This window comes from Salvelinus sp. IW2-2015, linkage group LG19, assembly GCF_002910315.2.
Source record: "Salvelinus sp. IW2-2015 linkage group LG19, ASM291031v2, whole genome shotgun sequence".
Classification (NCBI taxonomy): domain Eukaryota; kingdom Metazoa; phylum Chordata; class Actinopteri; order Salmoniformes; family Salmonidae; genus Salvelinus; species Salvelinus sp. IW2-2015.
This window is the reverse complement of record NC_036859.1, coordinates 18,750,624-18,776,341: the sequence shown is the minus strand read 5'-3', so window position 1 is coordinate 18,776,341 and position 25,718 is coordinate 18,750,624. Positions and strand designations below refer to the sequence as shown.

Here is a 25,718-nt window from a genome sequence, read left to right as displayed (position 1 = left end):
CCTTTAACACATAGTACCCTCCAAATCGTCATCAGCTCGAGACCCTGGGTCTCGACCGCGCCTGTGCAACTGGGTACTGGACTTCCTGACGGGCCGCCCCCAGGTGGTGAGGGTAGGTAACAACATCTCCACCCCGCTGATCCTCAACACTGGGGCCCACAAGGGTGCGTTCTGAGCCCTCTCCTGTATCCCTGTTCACCCACGACTGCGTGGCCTGCACGCCTCCAAACTCAATCCATCAAGTTTGCCAGACGACACTACAGTGGTAGGCTTGATTACCAACAACGACGAGACGGCCTACAGGGAGGAGGTGAGGGCCCTCGGAGTGTGGTGTCAGGAAAATAACCTCACACTCACAAAAAAGGAGATGATCGTTGACTTCAGGAAACAGCAGAGGGAGCACCCCCCTATCCACATCGAAGGGACAGTAGTGGAGAGAGTAGTAAGTTTTTAAGTTCCTCGGCGTACACATCACGGACAAACTGAATGGTCCACCCACACAGACAGCGTGGTGAAGAAGGCTCAGCAGCGGCCTCTTCAACCTCAGGGGCTGAAGAAATTTGGCTTGTATCCAAAAGCACTCACAAACCTTTACAGATGCACAATCGAGAGCATCCTGTCGGGCTGTATCACCGCCCGGTACGGCAACTGCTCCCGCCCACAACCGTAAGGCTCTCCAGAGGGTAGTGAGGTCTGCACAACGCATCACCGGGGAAAACTATCTGCCCTCCAGGACACCTACACCACCCGATGTCACAGGAAGGCCATAAAGATCATCAAGGACAACAACCACCCGAGCCACTGCCTGTTCACCCCCGCTATCATCCAGAAGGCGAGGTCAGTAGAGGTGCATCAAAGCAGGGACTGAGAGACTGAAAAACAGCTTCTATCTCATGGCATCACTGTTAAACAGCCACCACTAACATTGAGTGGCTGCTGCCAACATACTGAACTCACTCCAGCCACTTTAATAATGGAAAAATTATGTAAAAAATGTATCACTAGCCACTTTAAACAATGACACTTATATAATGTTTACATACCTTACATTACTCATGTATATGTAAGTGGGGAGAACAAGTATTTTGATAACACTGCCGATTTTTGCAGGTTTTCCTACTTCAAAGGCATGTAGAGGTCTGTAATTTTAATCATAGGTACTCTCAACTGTTGAAGAGACGCGAAATCTCTAAACACACAAAAATCCAGAAAATCATTGTTAATGATTTTAAAATAATTATTTGCATTTTTATTGCACTGACATAAGTATTTTGATCACCTACCAACCAGTTAGAATCCGGGCTCTCACAGACCTGTCTAGTTTTTCTTTAAGAAAGCCCTCCTGTTCTCCCACTCAATTACCGTGTATTAACTGCACCTGTTTGAATCGTTACCTTGTAAAAGACACCCTGTCCACACCACAATCAAACAGATTTCCAAAACCCTCCCACAATGGCCAGAACCAGAGAAGCTGCGTGTAATGGAATCAGGGATAAAAATTGTAGACCTGCACAAGGCTGGGCATGCGCTACAGGACAATAGGCAAGCAGCTTGGTGAGAAGGAAAACTGTATGGCCAGCAATTATTAGAAAATGGAAGAAGTCAAAGTAGAACGGTCAATCACCCTCGGTCTGGGGCTCCATGCAAGATTCTCACCTCGTGGGGCATCAATGTCATGAGGAAGTGAGGGATCAGCCACAACCTACACGGCAGGACCTGGTCAATGACCTGAGAGAGCTGGGCCACAGATCTCATAAGAAAACCATTTAGAACACACTACGCCGTCATGGATTAAAATCCTGCAGCGCAAGTTACGCAAGGTCCCTTGCTTAAGCCAGTGCATGTCCCAAGGCCTGTCTGAGTTGCCATGACCATCTGGATGATCCAGAGGAGGAATGGGAGAAGGTCATGTGGTCTGATGAGACAAAAAATAGAGCTTTTTGGTCTAACTCCACTCTGTATATACTGTACTCTATACCATCTACTGCATCTTGCCTATGCCGTTCTGTACCATCACTCATTCATATATTTTCATGTACACATTCTTCATCCCTTTACACTTGTGTGTATAAGGTAGTTGTTGTGAAATTGTTAGGTTAGAATACTCGTCGGTTATTACTGCATTGTCGGAACTAGAAGCATTTCGCTACACTCGCATTAACATCTGCTAACCATGTGTATGTGACAAATAAAATTTGATTTGATTTGAGAATTGCAACATTTACCTGGAGTTAGTTAACTCTGCAAATAGCAATGCTGGGTGATCTGAAAAGTCATAGTCAATCGATCAATAATAATAATACTCTTAGCAAAAAAAAATATCTTTAATTTACAATCTGTAGTAACTATGAGAATAGAAAGGTTCAGAACTTTTGTGAAACATCACAAAACAGAAAATGTATGACAAATAGAACTCAAAACTGCATGGTATTCGGAGATATATGGGAGAGCTGACGGGTGGGACTAAAAATAACAASAGCAAAAAAGATAACTATTGTAAAATATTTTGTGTCTGTAAAATGTACAGTGCATTCGGAAAGTATTCAGACCCCTTGACTTTTTCCACATTTTCTTACATTACAGCCTTATTCTAAAATTTATAAAATATTTATTTTCTTCATCAATCTACACACAAAGCGAAAACAAGTTTTTAGAAAATTTATATACACTACCATTCAGAAGTTTGGGATCACTTGGAAATGTCCTTGTTTTTGAAAGAAAAGCTAAATTTTTGTCCATTAAAATAACATCAAATTGATCAGAAATACAGTGTAGACATTGTTAATGTTGTAAATAACTGTTGTAGCTGGAAACAGCAGATTTTTTAATGGAATATCTACATAGGTGTAAGGAGGCCCATTTATCAGTAACCATGAYTCCTGTGTTCCAATGGCACGTTGTGTTAGCTAATCCAAGTGTATAATTTTAAAGGCTAATTGATCATTAGAAAACCCTTTTGCAATTATGTTAGCACAGCTGAAAATTGTTGTTCTGATTAAGAAGCAATAAAACTGGCCTTCTTTAGACTAGTTGAGTATCTGGAGCATCAGAATTTGTGGGTTCGATTACAGGCTCAAAATGACCAGAAACAAAGACCTTTCTTCTGAAACTTGTCATTCTATTCTTGTTCTGAGAAAGGAAGGCTATTCCATGCGAGAAATTACTACGAAACTAAAGATCTCATACAATGCTGTGTACTACTCCCTTCACAGAACAGCTCAAACTGTCTCTAACCAGAAAATAAAGAGTTTATTTGTCATTATGGGGTATTGATAAGAATATTTTTAAATATATATACTGTATTTATAAAATAATCTATATGGGGGATTGGAAATGATGCAGACAATTACATTGATAGAAGCTACAATCTATTTGCAATATCAAAACTGATCCACCCCCCCCCCAAAAAAAAAAGAATCAGTTCATGTGCCCTTCAGCAATGCACTTAACCCTAATTTGCTCCAGTGGCGCCATACTAATATGGCTGAGCCTATTAAACAAAACATTTCACATCACCTATCCGGAGTACTGTATGTGACAATAAAACTATTTTTTGGACAGTATAGAACTATGGTAAAGTGACTCAGGATTTTGTCTTCCTTCCTCTATGTTTTCCCACCATGTGTAAGTCAGAAGTCTGCGACATTAAGCACAGGTAAACAAAAGGGTGTTTCCTTTCCCACAGAGCAATTCAGAGGTGTTGATCGCTARACTGACCCTGCCAGTTGAGAGAGAGAGGGAGAGTTTCCCCCTGTGGTAAGGCAGCAATCAACACAAAGGCCCTATTGCATTGTATACAGTTGAATGTACTCTGGAGCAATAACAAGGTGTGTGTAAGTCATACTGTGTTCTGGTTGTGTGCAGTATGATTATAAACTTTGTCATGGGAAGATGAAGGGAGATGAGATAAGAGATAATCATGCAATGCGTTGTTCCTTTGGCAGTACATGCAGGTTGTTTACTGTTAAAGCTTTCAAACTATTGTCAGTGCAAAAACAAAGGCACTTCAAAATAAAAACACAATGTCCACAGGGCAAACCATTGGGGAAATGCTGTAGTAGGCTTATAGGCCTATTTGGTATGGTTGTCAATCATCTGTGGGTTGGATAATTTTATAGATTGATAGTACAAAGTAGCATTGGAATTTTAAAAACGTTTGGTGAAATTTGATTGACTTGTCAATCGGTCAATAAGCAACTTATCCTTTACAATTTATACTGAACAAAAATATAACTGCAACATGCAGCAATTTCAAAGATTTTGCTGTGTTACGGTTCATCTAAGGAAATCAGTCAACTGAAATAAATAAATTATGCCTCAATCTATGGATTTCACATGACTGGGAATATAAATATGCATCTGTTGGTTACAGATACCTTAAAAAAAGGTAGGGGCGTGGATCATAAAACCAGTCAGTATCTGGTGTGACCACCATTTGCCTCATGCAGCGTGACACATTCCCTTCGCAAGTAGTTGATCAGGCTGTTGATTGTGGCCTGTGAAATGTTGTCCCACTCCTCTTCAGTGGCTGTGCAAAGTTGCTGGATAATGACGGGAACTGGAACACGCTGTCGTACACGTCGATCCATGTATCCCAAACATTCTAAATGGGTGACATGTCTGGTGAGTATGCAGGCCATGGAAGAACTGGAACATTTTCATTGTATACAAATTGTATACAAATCCTTGCGACATGGGGCCGTGTATTGGATGAATATGTATGAACTTTCCAATTTGTAAGTCGCTCTGGATAAGAGCGTCTGCTAAATGACTTAAATGTAAATGTAAATGTAAATGTATTATCATGCTAAAACATGAGGTGATGACGGCAGATGAATGGCACGACCATGGGCTTCAGGATCTCGTCACAGTATCTCTGTATATTCAAATTGCCATCGATAAAATGGAATTGTGTTCGTAGCTTATGCTTGCCCATACCATTATATATGTTTGACATCATTTAGCAGACACTCTTATCCAGAGCGTCTAACAATAGTGAGTGCATACATTTTAATACTTTTTTTGTACTGGACCCCGTGGGAATCAAATCCACAATCCTGGCATACTCTACCAACTGAATTACACTGGACTATAACCCCAGAGCCATCATGGGGCACTCTGTTCACAATGATGACATCAGCAAACCGCTCACCCACACAACGCCATACACGTGGTCTGCGGTTGTGAGGCCGGTTGGACGTACTGTCAAATTCTCTAAAACGACATTGGAGGCTGCTTATGGTAGAGCAATAAACATTAAATTCTCAGGCAACAGCTCTGGTGGACATTCCTGCCGTCTGTAGTCAATTGCACACTCCCTGAAAACTTGAGACATCTGTGGCATTCTGCTGTGTGACAAAACTAAACATTTTTAGAGTGGCCTTTTATTGACCCCCAGCATAAGGTGCACCTGTGTAATCATGCTGTTTAATCAGCTTTTTGATATGCCACACCTGTCAGGGGGATGGATTATCTTGGCAAAAGAGACACGCTCACTAACAGGGCTGTAAATGCAAAATTTGAGAGAAATAAGCTTTTTGGGCATATAGAAAAATTCTGGGATCTTTTATTTCAGATCATGAAACATAGGACCAACACTTTACATGTTGCATTTATATTTTTGATCAGTGTATTTTGGGACAAGTAGGCCAACAGCCAGAGAGGAACAGGCAAAGCATTCCAAAATCTTTGCTAAGAATGCACATACCAAATCACCATGCTGTTCACGAGCAGAAGAATTCGTTTTTTCCAAAATTCCAAGATGGCGGAAAATCTATAATGGCAGATGTCATGGTCGTCATAAATTACCACAGCCACAAAATAATAATCTGTGCCTATTTCTACAATTTCTCTTCTTAAAATGTGATTTTAAGCTTAACCTTAACCCTTACCTTAACCACACTGTTAACCTTATGCCTAACCCTAACCTTAAATGAAGACCAAAAAACAAATGATTGTTTTCATGATATTTTAAGATAGCCTATTTTGACTATGTGGCTGTGATATCTAGTGGAAACCGGATGTCATGTGTCCGAGCATAGACTTAGATAGACAACTCATCTTTGTATCTGTCCCATTATGGCATCTGTGAGAGGACTGGCAGCGCTATTGAGGCCATTTTCATTTTGAAGTAATTCATTTTTYCCCCCACTACTTTTATGAGTTGGTAAGAAACTGAAAGGGTGCATACTGCCACTTGGAGTGTGGTTGAACAGGTATAAACCAAATTTGTCAATTTACTGCCACCTGCAGTTATGGTATGTTTGCTCACAAGTATAATTCATTGGCTGATCCCTCCTGATGACCTGGACAGAATTATGTGATCTTTCCTTAATCCATAAGAAGACCCAGGGAGAATCTCAATGGGTTTTGMTCGCCTCCCCTCCTCTTTCCTCTCCTTGTCTCTTTTAGAAAAAAGTCTAAGGTAATTGAGGAGCGGAGGCGAGGAGAGGAAACATGAAAACAAATGCGCTTGTCTGAAGTGAGACTCTTCTTCTCCACTCGCATGTCATTGGGTCCAGACCTCGGTAATTGTTTTGAATAAAAAACAACTATATGCACTTACTGTTGAGAGTTATAATAGTAGAATACACAAGGTGCAATTTCAAAACTTGGCTGTGCATCAGCAGTTTTCCACTTGTTATATATCACTAGGGGCGCAACTTTCAATGGGGAACGGGGGGGTCATTCTGAAATTGCATTTTTGTCCCCCCCAGCTTTATCATTGCAATCTGATACAAAAAGCGGCAGAGGTGTGCTTTAGGACCATGCGGACGCCTCTGARCAGTCAGGTAGGCTGTTTGTAGTATTCAGCCAGCTGGATCACAGAGCGGTCTGACAGGTTGTGTGAAGGCAAAGCTTCTGGAAGGCTGGCTGGACCAGCAGAGGAGGGTTGAGTATAGTTCAGTGTGTATGTGTTCCGCTCTTTCACAGAGTTTCAAAAGCAAGCAGAGCAGAAACTGGCTACTATTTAGTTGACTGATSTAACTGGCAGGTACAGTATATGTATACAGTGCCTTCGGGAAGTATTCAGACCCCTTGACTTTTTCCACATTTTGTTACGTTACAGCCGTATTGTAAGATTGATGAGGGGAAAAAAACATTTAATCAATCTACACACAATACCTTATAATAAAAAACTGAAATAATATATTTACATAAGTATTCAGACCCTTTACTCAGTACATAGTTGAAGCACCTTTGGCAGCGTTTACAGCATCGAGTCTTCTTGGGTATGACGCTACAAGCTTAGCACACCTGTATTTGGGGAGTTTCTCCCATTCTTCTCTGCAGATTCTCTCAAGCTCTGTCAGGCAGGATGGGGAGCGTTGCTGCACAGCTATTTGAATGTACTCTGGAATAATAACAAGGTGTGTGTTAGTCATACTGAGTTCTGGTTGTGTGCGGTATGATTATAAACTTTGTCATGGGAAGATGAAGGGTGATGAGATAAGAGGTCTAAATGCCTTGTAAGACTCTGAGAATCATGCAATGCTTTGTTCCTTTGGCAGTACATGCAGGTTGTTTACTGTTAAAACTTTCAAACTATTTTCAGTGCAAAAACAATGGCACTTCAAATTAAAAAGCACAATGTCCACAGGGCAAACTATTGGGGAAATGCTGTAGTAGGCTTATAGGCCTATTTGGTATGGTTGTCAATCATGTGTGAGTTGGATAATTTGATAGATTGATAGAACAAAGTAGCATTGGAATTTTAAAAATGTTTGGTGAAATTTGATTGACTTGCCAATTGGCCATTTGTTTTGACAAAGCAACTTATCCATTACAATTTATACTGAACAAAAATATAAACGCAACATGCAACAATTTTAAAGATTTTGCTGTGTTACAGTTCATATAAGGAAATCAGTCAACTGAAATAAATAAATTATGCCTCAATCTATGGATTTCACATGACTGGGAATATAAATATGCACCTGTTGGTTACAGATACCTTAAAAAAAAAGGTAGGGGCGTGGATCATTAAACCAGTCAGTATCTGGTGTGACCACCATTTGCCTCATGCAGCGTGACACATCTCCTTCATATATAGTTGATCAGGCTGTTGATTGTGGCCTGTAGAATGTTGTCCCATTCCTCTTCAATGGCTGTGTGAAGTTGCTGGATAATGACGGGAACTAGAACACGCTGTCGTACACGTCGATCCATAGCATCCAAAACATTCTAAATGGGTGACATGTCTGGTGAGTATGCAGGGCATGGAAGAACTGGGACATTTTCAGCATCCAGGAGTTGTGTCCAGATCCTTGYGACATGGGGCTGTGTATTATCATGCTGAAACATGAGGTGATGACGGCAGATGAATGGCACAACAATGGGCCTCAGGATCTCGTCACGGTATCTCTGTGCATTCAAATTGCCATCGATAAAATGCAATTGTGTTCTTAGCTTATGCTTGCCCATACCATTATATATGTTTGACATCATTTAGCAGACACTCTTATCCAGAGCGTCTAACAATAGTGAGTGCATACATTTTAATACTTTTTTGTACTGGACCCCGTGGGAATCAAATCCACCATCCTGGCATACTCTACCAACTGAATTACACAGGACTATAAACCCACAGCCATCATGGGGCACTCTGTTCACAATGATGACATCAGCAAACCGCTCACCCACACAACGCCATATAAGTGGTCTGCGGTTGGACGTACTGTCAAATTCTCTAAAACGACATTGGAGGCTCCTTATGGTAGAGCAATAAACATTAAATTCTCAGGCAACAGCTCTGGTGGACATTCCTGCAGTCAGAATGCCTATTGCACACTCCCTCAAAAATGGAGACATCTGTGGCATTGTGCTGTGTGACAAATCTAAACATTTTAGAGCGGCCTTTTATTGTCCTCAGCATAAGGTCCACCTGTGTAATCATGCTTTTTAATCAATTTCTTGATATGCCACACCTGTCAGAGGGATGGAATATCTTGGCAAAAGAGACATGCTCACTAATAGGGGTGTAAATGCCAGATTTGAGAGAAATAAGCTTGTCATGGTTGTCACAAGTTACCACAGCCACAAAAAAATAAACTGTGCCTATTTCTACAATTTCTCTTCTTAAAATGTGATTTTAAACCTAACCTTAACCATTACCTTAACCACACTGTTAACCTTATGCCTAACCCTAACCTTAAATGAAGACAAAAAAGCAAATGATTGTTTTCATTATATTTTACGATAGCCWATTTTGACTATGTGGCTGTGAAATCTAGTGGAAACTGGTGGTCATGGGTCCGAGCATAGACTTAGACAGACAACTCATCTTTGTATCTGTCCCATTGTGGCATCTGTGAGAGCACGGGCAGCGCCATTGAGGCCATCTCCATTTTGAAGTATTCCATTTTCTTCTTCCACTACTTTTATGAGTTGGTAAGAAACTGAAAGGGTGCATACTGCCAATTTGGAGTGTGGTTGAACAGGTATAAACCCAAGATTGGCGATTTACTTTACTCAGTACTTTGTTGAAGCACCTTTGGCAGGGTTTACAGCATCGAGTCTTCTGGGGTATGACACTACAAAYGTGGCACACCTGTATTTGGAGAGTTTCTCCCATTCTTCTCTGCAGATCTTCTCAAGCTCTGTCAGATTGGATGGGGAGCGTTGCTGCACAGCTATTTTCAGGTCTCTCCAGAGATGTTTGATCGGGTCCATGTCCAGGCTCTGGCTGGGCCACTCAAGGACATTCAGAGACTTGTCTCGAAGCCACTCCTTTGTTGTCTTGGCTGTGTGCTGAGGGTCATTGTCCTGTTGGAAGGTGAACCTTCGCCCCAGTCTAAGGTCCTGAGCGCTCTGGAGCAGGTATTCATCAACGATGTCTCAATACTTTGCACTGTTCATCTTTACGTCAATCCTGACTAGTCTCCCAGTTCCTGCTGCTGAAACACATCACCACAGCATGATTCTGCCACCACCATGCTTCACCGTAGGGATTGTGCCAGGTTTCGTCCAGACATGACACTTGGCATTCAGGCCAAAGAGTTCAATCTTGGTTTCAGCAGACCAGAGAATCGTGTTTCTTATGGTCTGAGAGTCCTTTAGGTGCCTTTTGGCAAACTCCAAGAGGGCTGTCATGTGCCTTTTACTGAGGAGTTGCTTCCGTCTGGCCACTCTACCATAAAGGCCTGATTGGTGGAGTGCTGCAGAGATGGTTGTCCTTCTGGAAGGCTCTCCCATCTCCAAAGAACAACTCTAGAGCTCTGTCAGAGTGACCATCGGGATCTTGGTCACCTCCCTGACCAAGGCCCTTCTCCCCCGATTGCTCAGGTTGGCAATCGATTGCTCAGCTCTTGGAAGAGTCTTGGTGGTTCCAAACTTCTTCCATTTAAGAATTCTGGAGCCCACTGTGTTCTTGGGGACCTTCAATGCTGCAGAAATGTTTTGGTACCCTTCCCCAGATCTGTGCCTCAACACAATTCTGTCTCAGTGCTTAGTTTTTGCTCTGACTTGCACAGTCAACTCTGGGACCAAATATAGACAGGTGTGTGTCTTTCCAAATCATGTTCAATCAATTGAATTTACCACTGGTGGACTCCAATCAAGTTGTAGAAACATCTCAAGGATGATCGATGGAAACAGGATGCACCTAAGCTCAATTTCGAGTCTCATAGCAAAGGGTCTGAATACTTATATAAATAAGGTATTTATGTTTTTCATTTTTAATAAATGTGCAAAAATTCAAAAAAGCTGTTTTCATTTTTTCATTATGGGGTATTGTGTGTTGATTGCTGAGGATTTTTATTTATTTAATCCGTTTTAGAATAAGGCTGTAACTTTCAAAAATGTGGAAAAAGTCAATGGGTCTGAATACTTTCCAAAGGCACTATAAATATATATACATATATATATACAAAATAAGTGCTAAATAAATCAAAATAGATTTTATATTTGAGATTCTTCAAAGTAGCCACCCTTGATGACAGCTTTGCATACTCTTGGCCTTCTCTCAACCAGCTTCATGAGGTAGTCACATGGAATGCATTTCAATTAACAGGTGTGCCTTGTTAAAAGTTCATTTTTGAAAGTTCTTTCCTTCTTAATGTGTTTGAGCCAATCAGTTGTGTTGTGACAAGGTAGTGGTGGTATACAGAAGATAGCCCTATTTGGTAAAAGACCAAGTCCATATTATGGCAAGAACAGCTCAAATAAGACCCAGAGTTACCTCTGCTGAATAGGATAAGTTCATTAGAGTTACCAGCATCAGAAATGACATTGAATTGCTGCAAAGAATCCACTATTAAAGGACACCAATAATAATAAGAGACTTGCTTGGTTCAAGAAACACAAGCAATGGACATTAGACAGGCGGAAATCTGTCCTTTGGTCTGATGAGTCGAAATTTGAGACCGCTGTGTCTTTGTGAGACGCAGAGTAGGTGAACGGATGATCTCTGCATGTGTAGTTCCCACTGTGAAGCAAGAAGAATTATGTGTGATAGTGTGGGGGTGCTTTGCTGGTGACACTGTCATTGATTTATTTAGAATTCAAGGCACATTTAACCAGCATGGCTACCACAGCATTCTGCAGCGATACGCCTTCCCATCTGGTTTGCGCTTAGTGGGACTTTCATTTGTCTTTCAACAGGACAATGACCCAACACACCTCCAGGCTGTGTAAGGGCTATTTCAGCAAGAAGGAGAGTGATGGAGTGGGGCAGCGGTCTAAGGCACTGCATCTCAGAGGTGTCTCTGGATAAGAGCGTCTGCTAAATGACTTAAATGTAAATGTAAATGTGTCACTACAGRCACCCTGGTTTGAATCCAGGCTGTATCACAACTGGCCGTGATTGGGAGTCCCATAGGTTGGTGCACAATTGGCTCAGCGTCGTCCGGGTTTGACCAGTGTAGGCTGTCATTGTAAATAAGAATTTGTTCTTAACTGACTTGCCTAGTTAAATAAATAAAATACAAATATTTTAAAAATCAGATAACCTGGCCTCCACAATCACTCAACCCAATTGAGATGGTTTGGGTTGAGTTGGACTGCAAAGTGAAGGAAAAGCAACCAACAAGTGCTCAGCATATGTKGGAACATTCCAGATGAAGCTAGTTGAGGGAATGCCAAGAGTGTGCAAAGCTGTCATCAAGGCTTGGGTTTGGGTTGAGTTGGACTGCAAAGTGAAGGAAAAGCAACCAACAAGTGCTCAGCATATGATTACTTTGAAGAATCTAAAATCTGATTTGTTTAACACTTTTTTGGTGACTACATGATTCCATRTGTGTTATTTMATAGTTTTGATGTCTTCACTATTATTCTACAATGTAGAAAATAGTAAAAAAATAAAGAAAAACTCTTGAATGAGTAAGTGTGTCCACACTTTTGACTGGTACTGTATATAACGAAACTAGTGTTTATTCCCAGTGCTGAGCTAGTATTGTAACTGACTTGTAATGTTCGCTAATGTTTCATCCCCTCTCGACTGAGGTGAGTGAATAAGCTACACTAGCTGGTAGCTACCACAGCCAGTTCAGCTCTAGCCTATTTTTACTATCTAACAGCTGTTGTGTGTGTGGAAATGTTTTGTAGCCTTTGTTTTGTCCCGCTTCAGAAGTAAATGAAACTGACTAGCTTTTGCCAGTTGATGTATCATTAGAGAGAGAGAGCTGGCCAAATGTTGGCTAACGTTAGCTATTATTTTTGCCTCAATCACACTAGACCTGAATCCATCTATGAAATCGTCATTCAAACGATTGGATATTCTGACGTTTGTTTCAGAGCATTGTGAGCTTTATTAGTCTTTATAACAATGTATTGTTATTGATCTGTTAGTTTATCTAGCTAATTCCCCACTTTTCAGACTGACACAGTAATAAACAGCTCTAATGTTACACGCTTCACTGTCATGGTGCACAGTGGAGGTCTGCCCGGGATCTTAGCAAGATCAGATTGAGACAGGGGTCCCAGCAGGGTTAGACAGCCAGGGAAGACCAGYCGACGGAGCTCAGGTGAACTTTACAGTATATTAACAATATCAGTGAATGATACAAAGTTCTATCTTGAGTTGATGGGTAGACCTACAGTAGATACAGGACAGCAGTTTAAAGCTACAGTCTGGGATCCGGGAATAATGGTCATTTCAATTATTGAACCATTATATTATCCAAGAATATAATCAATGTATAAATGTACACCAAGATAATTCTTTGTCATGCCTCATTTTAGGAGGTTCAGATGGTGACGGGGTCTCAACAGGATAAGGCAGCCAGGGAAGACCAGTCTGTGACGGAGGTGAGGTGAATTGCAGATACAACACTTTATTCTCTCTGTGCAAACACTGGACAAGCCAGATTATATTTTAAGGCAGTCTGACAAACCTCCAAAGTTGATTTCCAMACTGTATCAATGGTTGATAGAGGCTTTTCCCTATGACACAAAACATGTAAAATACATTTGCATATGTTATGGTCTTGTGAAGGCTGGCTGAATTCTGGCAAATAGTATGTTATTTTATCTCAGCATGTCTACAGATTCTCCCTTCATGTTTTTGTTTGCTTGAAAATGTTGATACTGGAGACTCCATACGGTATATGGCATCCAGACCTTATGAAAGTTGCCCAGTATACCGTTAATCTTGTAGTAAATAAAATATAGTGATTGTGGAAGTACCACCAGAGGGCAGGCTGGGCTCACGGATAGTAGCCCAAAAAGGCATGTGAGGCAACGTAACCAGAGGCAATTAAGCACAGCTGACGGTACTAATGACATATTCTCTTTCCCCTATAAGAGAGAGTATGGAACCAGCAGATAAGGGGGTGGGGAAACTATCTCTGGAGGATGGCCACCAAGAGAGGGGAGCTATCCATGAAGAACCATTAAGATGGTGACAAACCTGTGACTTTTGTTGTAGTTTAAAGATAATYGTATTGTGTTCCTGTTTCATCTGGAGAAGATGTATGTTTTTCCTTGGGAGATTTTCATTGATTATGTTTGAGTGTTTGTATTGACCAAATTCCCAATCAAGAAACCAACTCCTGACTCGTTTATTCCACCTTTCCGCTTTAGAGTGACGCCAAATTACTTGGTCCGCTCACATGATACATAACTGGACATTATGGGAGGATAACTCTGCATTAACTCTGCATTTATAGCGGCTAAGAAATGCATTGCCATTAATTGGAAGGCTGGTTATCCTCCCACAATGTCAAGGTATGTATCACTATATTTTATTTATTACAAGAGGTCTGGATGCTATATACAGTATGAGTAAAGGAGTCTGTATTGAAACCATGTCAAGGTAGATCCCTATTTAGGCAATCCCTAGCTGCTGGGCTGCTCAGTCCTGGTCATGGGGGCCCTGCTGTCCTGTGGGTTGTCACTCAGGCCTTGGCCTAACACACCCAAAACCAATAATGAATGTTTCACTAAGATCCTTAAGTTGCGTTGGGGGGCTGCAGGGTGTTGAACTAGGAAGGACTGAACTTGATGGAAATAGTGTTTTCAATAGTTAATTTGTTAAACTATTGGTTAAAGGTGCAACACAATGTTTATAATTGAATTACATTTKATCTAGTTCAATCTTAATCACTTAAACATTTAATAATGATCTATTACCTAGCTTGATGACTGTAGGCATTTTTGCTTACTATTTGTCCTAAATGGAGATGACATATTGGATTGTGTAAAAATTGAGGAAATTAACTCTAGATGACCACCTGCCAGGCTGCTAAAACCAAAGTGGCACCCCTGTGTCACTCACTGACAGTTACTCAATTAGCCCATGTTTTGATTGGTTTGTCTAGGTGGAGGTAGTCTAGCTAGCTAAACTTGTAGTTATCATGGCTGAATTACCAACCGGGCATGCAGGGCACGTGCCTAGGTACCCTAACCTCCAGGGGGAATACATTGATGTTGTTAATCGGGCTCACTCGGATATCATATTAACATTTCATAAGTCATGGGAAAATGTGTAAAATTGCAGGAAATGTGCTTAAACTGCAACAACAAAAATCTGTAAAGCAAACTTATTTTATTAACATTAATAAAATACTTTTTCTGCTAACAGATCCCTAAGTATGTTTTAAATTATAGTTTTTAATCCTGGAGTTGAGTTAATGTGAATGAAGCTACAGCAACCACTKTAATAATGGCTGGGGTCATTTTGCTTGCTTTTGCTGTTCTCCAAATAGCATTTGTGTAACGCTCGTCTTCCTCCTCTTCTGAGGAGGAGGAGTAGTAGGAAGGATCGGAGGACCAAAATGCAGCGTGATGATTATCCATTTTAATCAGTGGCGTGCCGTGGGCCTGGGGCCTAGGCCTTCAGTGAGGTACTACACAGTCCCACCCGAATTAATCCACCTCTTATTAATCATCAGATTAATGCCGATGGCTCTAGACACTATACATTTAGACAGAAACGCAGTATAACCAGGCGTTGCGTCACCTTGAAATTGACAAATTTGAATTTTTGGGTAAACAGTGTTTAACAGACAACTCAAGTTTGCAAAGCCAGTGTGGCTCCAAACACCAAATCGATCACTTGCAAATAATAGGCATTCCCAGCAGTACAGTTTGCAGTGCTTCTCGGAGCCTTGAGCCATTGACAGCGCTCGTAGTTGAAACTTTGAAAGTGGCGAGCGAACGAACCCCTTTCCCGCCTGTGACAGGCTTTGTGGCGTCGGGCGACCTCTCCTTACAATGTCTAACTTTTCTTGAAAAGTTCGTCTTGAGAATGGCGTTATAATTTATATCCTCGACGAAATCGATATCTTCTCCTCCTTCCGCCATTGTGGGTTCAAAAAACAGCTTAGTAGAGTTTCCTAGATCTGCATAGACCTGCCCATAGGACCTGCCTCTCAATATTGGTAATCCAATCAAAAGACGTGGACGCCCTAGGCCTGCTAGCTGGCTCCTGTGTAACACTGGAGCCAGCCAGCAGGCGTACAATAGCCAACTCTAAGCTGATTGGTTGACAAAATTTTAATTTCCATTCACTTTAAGCTACAAGCGCCCGCACTTTGATTCTGAAAGCCTGAGAGCAGATTTTAGACCCCTGGCAACACATGATGGCTGATATGATTGGATAAAAGATCTAACATAAAGACCAGCCCTCCAAATCTCAACCTGGGGCGGAAGCAGTGGCAACCAAGAGGAAAGCTATGAAATGAAGAGTATAACTCTTACTCTGGGGAATAATTTAATACATATTGTGGGAAAATATATTTAAAAAAAAATTATATTCTGATGATGTTTAGGCCAGCAGAGAAGGCCTTGCAGGCCCTGACGGCCCACCACTGATTTTAATAGAATACTTTAAACAACGAACAAAAACAATAAACAAGAACGAAAACAATCCCGTAACGTGAACACAGTAACAGGAACAATCACCCACAACCCACAATGATAAAACAGGCTACCTAAATATGGCTCCCAATCAGAGACAACGACTAACACCTGCCTCTGATTGAGAACCATATCATGCCAAACACATAGAAAAAGACAAACTAGACATACAACATAGAATGCCCACTCATATCACACCCTGACCAAAACAAACTATGGCCAGGGCGTGACAATTTGAGACTTTTTAAATTGTATAGAAATGCAGTAAAAGAGCTTAAGCTTTCTTAAAATGTATTGGATGGCACTATTAATAGTCCAATATTTACAAGTGTTTTACGGAAGGGGGATTGGGGCGGCAGGTGTTTAAATTGTGCAGTATTTAGCTATCATAAGAGTCTGGTAGCAATAGTTTGGATGTGTGTGTGTAGTATGAATGCATACTGTATGTGTGGGGGTGTGAGTATGTTTATTAAGGTGCAGAGAGTCAATGCAGGTGGTCAGTCCAATGTTCAGCAGTCTGATGGCTTGTCTGACTGAGCCTGTTGGTATCAGACCTCRTGCTCTGATATTGTCTGCCCGACGGTAAGGGAGTGAACAGCTCGTGTGTTGGGTCCTTGATGCTGTGGTAGTATATGTCCTGGATGGGTGGAAGCACGGTCCCAGTGATGTACTGGGCCATCTTCACCACCCGCTGGAGAACCTTAAGGTCGTGGAAGGAGAAATTCCTGTACCAGATCGTGATRCAACCAGTCAGGAYTTTCGATAGTGGRGGCTGCTGAGGGGAGGGCGGCTCATAATAATGACTGGAATGGCGCGAATGGAATGGCGTCAAACAGATAGAAACCATGTGTTTGATACTATTCCACTCATTCCCGCTCCAGCCATTACCACAAGCCTGTCCTCCCCATTTAAGGTGCCACCAACCTCCTGGGGTGCAGGGGTAGTATTTGTAGAGGACCTGGGCTGGCATGCCGAATTTCTTCAGCCCTCACAGCCTGTGGTTTGCCCGTAAGGTAGATTTACAAGTTCATAATTTCCATTATCATAGGTAGCCATTGGTAAGTGTATAGAAATGCCAATGTWGACATTTGAGACAGTTGAGCATGAACAGACGAAATCAGTAAGCATAGTCTATGATATTCTTGAGAAAAAAATTATCTGGTTAACCTTTCACAATTCTAACCTGACAGGTAAGAGCTGATCGTGGTCTACAGGCCCCCATTAACGGGGCTGTAGTGKAGCGGGTCGAGAGATTCAAGTTCCTTGGTGTCCACATCACCAATGAACTATCATGGTCCAAGCACACAAAGACAGTCGTGAAGAGGGCACGACAAAACCTATTCCCCCTCAGGAGACTGAAAAGATTTGGCATGGGTCCCCAGATCCTCAAAAAGTTCTACAGCTGCACCGTCAAGAGCATCCTGACCAGTTGCATCCCTGCCTGGTATGGCAACTGCTCGGCATCTAACCATAAGGCGCTACAGAGGGTAGTGCGTACGGCCCAGTACATCACTGGGGCCAAGCTTCCTGCCATCCAGGACCTATATAATAGGCGGTGTCAGAGGAAAGCCCATAAAAATGTCAGACTCCAGTCACCCAAGTCATAGACTGTTTTCTCTGCTACCGCACGGCAAGTGGTACCATAGCATCAAGTCTAGCCATAAGACTGCTGAACAATTAATCAAATGGCCACCGGACTACTTACATTGACACCCCCCATTTATTTTGTACACTGCTGCTACTGGCTGTTTCATATCTATGCATAGTCACTTCACCCCTACCTACATGTACAAATTACCTCAACTAACCTGTACCCCCGCACACTGACTCGGTACAGGTACCCCCTGTATATAGCCTCGTTATTGTTATTTTATTTTGTTACATTTTATTATTTTTGACTTTAGTTTATTTGGTAAATATTTGATTAACTCTTCTTGTAACTGCATTGTTGGTTAAAGGCTTGTAAGAAAGCATTTCACGGTTAGGTCTACGCTTGTTGTATTCGGCGCATGTGACAAACAAAGATAGATTTGAATTTGTAACCTGCTGTTGCCACCTGCTGGTCATAGGCTCATACTGTACCAGAATACAAACTATCTGGTAATGTGCTTTCTGTGCCTCTAGATGGAAATCACACCATTCATTCTCTTCTGGATTGAATGAGTGAATGATGCWATAAAATGCTAGTAGACTTTTATTGCATACATTTGACATGATCAAATAACTAAGCATTTGTTTATCTAAAATAACAACCTACAAAAATATATATAGTTCAAATATTGCCTTGCTGCGTCTGTGATGGACCTACATCTAAAAGTGTTTCCCTTTCAACACAAAATAAGAAAAATAGGCTAATCTTCTGTTCAGTAAAGTAATGTCTGTAATATTGCCTTCAACTGTATATAAAAACACCATGGACAGAGACGCAACTGACAACATCTACGACTTGATAGACCATCACAATTTCAAAAAGCAGGGTTTGCAGCCAAGACATCGTGGGTGGTCAGAGAAACAGGATAATACAGCAACAGTCCCCAGGCACCTGTGAATTGGAATTGCCGCTTCCACTGAACATGAGGCGGTGCTACTTCCAAGTCAAGGATACACCCGTAGCCTAACAACAAAGCAGGTTGGCTGATAGCCAATAATGCTGTTCGGGGATTTTTTACACAAAAACGTCAGTAGTGTCTGCTTTTCAAAGTGATGTAAAAAGTAGTTGGAACGTTACATCGCAGGGCTTGGTGGCTGTGATATGTTTCCAGCGGTTTAGTGATTTTAGAGCGACAACATAGGCGAAAGCGGCGCACAGACCACACCTGTGACAGGAGCATACCGTCCAACTTTCCAAACGCGCGAAATACGGACCAAAATGCCGGTTCGGCAGGGACACGTGGCTCCTCAGAACACTTTTCTGGATACAATCATCAGAAAATTCGAAGGACAGAGTAAGATTTTTCCTATTCAACATTTTGGGGAATCCATGGTTAGAAATCCCTCTGGTTAGGGGTTTGGAATAAAATGCAAACAGCCTCTTTCTATTTTCAAAGGCTTCTTTTGGCAATAAATTAAAAATGTCCCTTTTGAAATTACAATATTAGGCTATTATTGAAATCGGCATGTATTGAGTTAATAGGTTTAATTAGATCTATGATCTTGCACTGTAAGCTGTTGTGATTCTCTTGTAAAAAAAAAAAAAAAAAAAAAAGTATATGACTGTCGAATTTGCACCTTAGTTTAATTATGTTTCCCTTCTTGGTATATTAGAATGTTAGGGTACAAATAACGATAAAATCAGATTTAGGCCTATGGGCTACATTTCTAAATGACAGACTTACTGGGAGAGTAATATTTCAAGGATATAAATATAATAAGGCAGCAGTGTCTATCAGAGCATTCATTTRGCTCATATCCAAACAGGATCAGAAGTTARTTTCTAAGCAGGATAGGAGAGAATAAAACGGCTACATTTCAAAAACTGATATGCATCACTGAATGTTTCCTTCTGGGAACATATTTTGATACCAAAACATAATCTACTTGTTTTTTAAGGCTTTAAACAGTTAACAGTTTTTATGTAAACAGTATGTTTAGTAGTTGAAGGTGAAAACAGACTTGCACCTTACAGATGCTCCCATCTTAGTTCTCTTGCAGGTTTTATTAAATTACTTGGTTAWATGCCTTGGTGCAGATCACTGATATGGCATATGTGGTCAAATAAAATAACCATCTTAAATTGTACTGTAGTAAACTGTATTATATGCGATGACAAATGCCAAGGACTCTGTAGATTAGAATAATATTGATATTATTCCTTCCCTCAGATCGCAAGTTCATCATCGCAAATGCTCGTGTGGAAAACTGTGCCATCATCTTCTGCAACAACGCCTTCTGTGGCATGTGCGGGTACACACGCGCTGAGGTCATGCAGAAGCCGTGTACCTGCAGCTTCCTGTATGGACCGCACACCAAGAGGSCTGCCGTGGCCCAGATGTCCAAGGCTCTGCTGGGCTCCAAGGAGAGGAAGGTGGATATCTCCCTCTACACCAAAGATGGTACGACCCAGCACAGCCCACCAGGGCCTCAGCAGGGCTCTCATTTTATTTTGAAACATCAAACAGTTAGGAATATGGGTTGTAAAGTCATCTTACATTTTTGTGATGTCTTTTGGTGTCATAACACTATCATAACTTAACAGTGTCATAATAATGACAGTGTGAAACAGAAGTGGCTGATTGGACAATGAGGAGACAGACAGGACGTTTTGGTGCTCACCTCTTTTAGAGGCTTTTATTTACAATGACAGGCACAGGACAAATTGGCCAATACACTTTGTACAGAAAATAACAAACAGGATGTTGACATAAAGACTTGAATAAATTAAAGACATTGTCAGTATAAACTATTCTGGCAACAACTTTGCCTATAACAAAACGCAGGTAGGGCTCTACTCTAGCCAACCTGTTACTGCCATAACTTTAAGTCACACAATACACATTCATGAAGTAATGGGATAATTCATCACTTTGGTTATTCCCATTAACCAATAAATGTTCCTTGATGACTCGCAGACTAATTTGCGTCACGCACACCGGCACTTCAACAAGAAAACAGCGCGGAGCTTCAAACATCAGGTAGGTTAAATTATATTATTATTCTCTTATTTTTATTGACCAATTTTAATGGTATCCAGTTGGTAGTTTCAGTCTTGTCTCATCGCTACAACTCCTGTACAAGAGAGGCAAAGGTCGAGAGTCGTGCGTCCTCCGAAACACAACCCAACCAAGCCTCACTGCTTCTTGACACAATGCCCACTTAACCCAGAAGCACCAACGTGTCAGAGGAAACACCGTACACACAGTGGGACAGCTAGCACTGCGATGCAGTGTCTTGCGCCACTCGGGAGGCCATATGATTATTCTCATTGATCGTTATTCTAATAATATATTTCACATTGCCAGACCATGTACAGTWCCTCTAAAATAGACAGCTTTATACACGGTAGAAACATGGTTAACAAGTTACATTGTTTTAGTTACTGGCGTGCACAAACAACACTTGACTTTGGAACCTTATGTCAAAGTATTGTTGGCAAACGGAATGCGCAACTCTAACCAACATGTTCTTTTGTTTCAGGATTGTTGGCTATACCTTGAAGAGATACAATAAAGAGTCTTTCTCAAACCAATCATTTGTTTGTGTCATTGTCTATAAGTCACGGACATGCGATCCATGACACATAGTCTATAATATCAGAAGAATATGGTATTTTTTGACCATATAGCTGGTAGAATGATACATTTGCATAATGGAATAATAGAGATTCAATTTCCACCATGTTTAGCTCTCAGGGTCCAAATGGTCCATGCTTTTATTACTGTTATTTCTCTCATTGCCATTCAAGCAGGCAGAAATACAGTTGGTATGACAAGTTCTGCAAAACTTCTGCCTGCTTTGAACGGCGAATAGCTCAGATACACATGAAAATATGAAATGACCCTGGGAATCAATAGAATATTGCTCAGAGATGCACAAAAAAAATAACATTCATGATTTGTACAATTTTCTTTTATGTAAATAATGCAGCTTTCAGAGATATTTGACAGGTTATCAGATGAAAAATCTACTGCTCAGTCTTCAAATGGATCTGACCAAATCTGTTTTTTATACCCTCAAAATTCCCAGTTCATTAATTTAATAAAAAAAGAACCATTGTCTAATAGATAAAGTACCTAACTCCATGGGTAAAGCTCAAGGCTAGAGACCAGTATTAATATGACTGCAAGATAGACACAGACTGGTGTTATTGCCRTAACAATTGTTATTACAATATATTCTGTTTTTAAATAGTAAGCCTGTCTCTTTAATGTAGTGATTGGCAGGTGGGAGTTGGASAATCATAACAATAGTAACAAAAGATAATGAGTCATGATGGCTTGAAGGACGATTACTCACTATGCCGCTCAAATCCCAAAGGTAACCCCTGTTTTTTCGAATGGTTGCATAAGAGTCTAACACACAAAGTCCTCTCTCTGTTTCAAGGAGCGGAAACCTGGTCTCAGATAATTTTGTATTATTCTGTACGTAAATCTGAGATAGCACTTTTAATATGCTGTKTTACATTTCCTATRTTATGTATTAATTTGTGGATGTCCATCCCCTATTTTGTATGATACTGTATGTTATGAATTACAATTTGTATTATATATGTTACCCATTTGCAAAGTGTACTAAAAGTTCAGAATTTACAAARCGTATATGTTACGAATTCTAGCTAGGTGGCTAATGTTAGCTAGGGGTTAGGGTTAGCTAAATGGTTAAGGTTATGGGAAAGGTCAGCTAAAAGGGTTAAGGTTACAGTTAGGGGAAGGGATAGGTAYCATGTTAAGTAGKTGCAAAGTATCTAAAAAGTAGTTGAAAAGTTGCTAAAATGCTAAAGTTGTCCATGATGAGATTYGAACTCGTCCACCATCCACCCCGACCAACCACCCTTCTTTCGTTTTTGCCTTAAGTAACCATCTGTCTTTTGTAACCATACCAAACGTAACATATCATACTAATTTGAGTGTCCCGGATTTACATTTACTATGTTACGTCTAGTCTATGAGACCAGGCTGATTATATTCACCTTTAGGTCATTGCTACAGTACACTTGAGGAGAACTCAGTCACTCAGGAACKCTGTAAATCCGCACGGTGTATACTGATACTCAACAGTATATGGCTCAAAAGGTGTAAAATACATCAGTTCTCTACTTCAAATGCAAACACATTGCGGTGATACCAGGTTTAACTGACACTGATTTCCGGGGATTGCTGCTCATTTCTGTGATTATTATTACACATTTCTGTTTGTCATCAGTATATGAGTTCCAGGAATGAATGAATGAATACATACTACAGTGGCCTATTTACTTCAGTGATGAACTGTGAGCACTGAGGAGTCACACCGTGCCAAATCAAGGAGGTATTTTTTCTTGCTGACAAAGACCATTTAAATCTAGTGGGATTTTAGGTAGATTACTAGTGTTTCTCACTGTGAATATGATGAGATCATCTATATGCCTGCCTGCCTGAGAGCTTGGCTGGCTATGAAGTCCCTGCTCTTGACATACTGGATCTAACGAGTGACTGAATCCAATCCGTAGGCCTATGCTAAGCATGCTGTAACTGCACGCCAGTAACTAAAACAATGTAACTTGTTAACCATGTTTCTACCGTGTATAAAGCTGTCTATTTTAGAGGTACTGTACATGGTCTGGCAATGTGAAATATATTATTAGAATAACGATCAATGAGAATAATCATATGGCAACTGTAGATCCAAGTCACTAGGCACCACTGTAAAGGACATCACGTTGCTTGCTTAGCAAGTATCGCATCCTCCTGATTCGACTCACACCAAGGCTCAAACCCAGGACCTCTGCCTTGCTAGCACACGTGACCGCCTTCTTGAACCATCTTACCAGTCTTGAACCATCTTACCACCACACAAAAAGCTAGCCATTCACTGGCGCAAGTGGGGACACTTCAGGCTGAGGAGTAAGTTTCAAACATCCCCATGTGTGGTACAGCAACCTTATACCAATCCCCCCAACTGAAACAAAAGCAGAGCCCAAACAGGTGGGCTGGGGTGGGTGGTGGGAAAGCTATCAGCTGATGAACTATATGTAGTTTAAGGCAGCACATTGTTCTAAAATAGCTTGATAGATAGACCGTAGGTCATTCTATAGCATGAGGATATCTATGAGTAGAATACGGCAGGCACACACCATACTGAGATAGCTTCTCAGAAACAATGGGCTGATTTCTCATGTAACCCAGTGTCAATACTGAGGCAAGATGATCCTGCCATCTTGGTATATGAGAAATAATCCACCATCTAACTGCACTGTAAATACACCGTACTGAGATAGCTTCTCAGAAACTATGGTCTTATTTCTCATGTGGCGTTCCRCCCGGTGTCATTGCTGAGGCAAGATGAACCTGCCATCTTGGTACAATCTGAAATAATCCACCCATCTAACATGGCACCGTAAATCAGTATGAACCCAGCCAACCACCTGCAGCTTTATATAGGTACCTCTACAGATGTGGTGTAAATTGCTGTCCCACCCCATTTAAAAAAAATTGTATACTTCCCCAGAGTTAGAGGAACTCGTAGATACAATTTGTATGTCTCTGTGTGCAGTTTTAAGGAAATTGCTAACTAGCACTAGCGCAATTGCACACTAGTGTCTGCTAGCAGATACCCATAGACTTCCAGTCATTGCGTTAACGCTAGTTAGCATTGGTTCACAAAACTACCCTTTAACTTCCTTCATACTGGACACTGAGACATAAAAATGGTATCCACAAGTTTATCTGAATTAGATAAAGGGCTGTCCAAATGAAAGATAGCCAGCGATATGTTAGGTATACCTAAAGACGTCCACCATGATTTTTTTACTTTTATTGTTGAAAAGCGATATCCCAAGTATAAATACAGTAAAGTACACACACTAAAGGGTAAAAAAATWGGTTTTGAGCAAAATAGACACAACTGGAGGAGTAGGGCATTCAAGGAGTTGGTCTGATGGGAACCCCTGATGTCATCAGCCTCCCCCTTGCTTGGGAACTCCCCGAATTGTGCTATGTCATGACTTACCTGGACCACCAATTGGGATGTACCTTTTGTTAAGTAAATACGGTGTTAAATGAGGTGGAAAGGAGACTGGAGTGCCAGTTTAAGCCCAAAATAAGTATAAACTGTCCAAACTGAAACGGTCACAATCTAAACAATTGACAACATAGAGATATATAGAGGTCTCATCTTTGAATCTGTGTAATTATGGAGTCTGTGACAGCATGGTCAGCGCCATTGAGGCTACAGTGCATTCGGAAAGTATTCAGAGCCCTTGACTTTTTCCACATTTTGTTACGTTACAGCCTTATTCTAAAAAATTATGAAATATTTTTCCCCCCTCATCAATCTACACACAATACCCCATAATGACAAAGCAAAAACAGGTATTTAGATATTTTTGCAAATGTAAATATTACATTTACATAATTATTCAGACCCTTTACTCAGTACTTTGTTGAAGCACCTTTGGCAACGATTACAGGATCAAGTCTTCTTGATGACGCTACCAGCTTGGCACACCTGTATTTGGGGAGTTTCTCCCATTCTTCTCTGCAGAGCCTCTCAAGCTCTGTAAGGTTGGATGGGGAGCGTCGCTGCACAGCTATTTTCAAGTCTCTCCAGAGATGTTTGATTTGGTTAAATTCYGGGATCTGGCTGGGCCACTCAAGTACATTCAGAGACTTGTCCCGAAGCCTCTCCTGCATTGTCTTGGCTGTGTGCTTAGGGTAGTTGTCCTGTGGGAAGGTGAACCTTTGCCCCAGTCTGAGGTCCTGAGCACTCTGGAGTAGGTTTTCATCAAA

General features: G+C 41.1%; 1 protein-coding gene across 1 annotated transcript in view; it reads left to right on the top strand.

Moving 5' to 3' along the window:
• Positions 1–18,863: 18,863 nt before the first annotated feature.
• Positions 18,864–25,718, top strand: part of LOC111979618 (voltage-gated inwardly rectifying potassium channel KCNH2-like) — an 82,709-nt gene continuing 75,854 nt past the window's right edge. The window contains exons 1-2 of the mRNA XM_070448861.1: positions 18,864–19,241; positions 20,118–20,348. Of these exons, the coding sequence (XP_070304962.1) occupies positions 19,166–19,241; positions 20,118–20,348 (307 nt within the window). The 5' untranslated portion in view covers positions 18,864–19,165. The remainder of the gene's footprint in view (positions 19,242–20,117; positions 20,349–25,718) is intronic.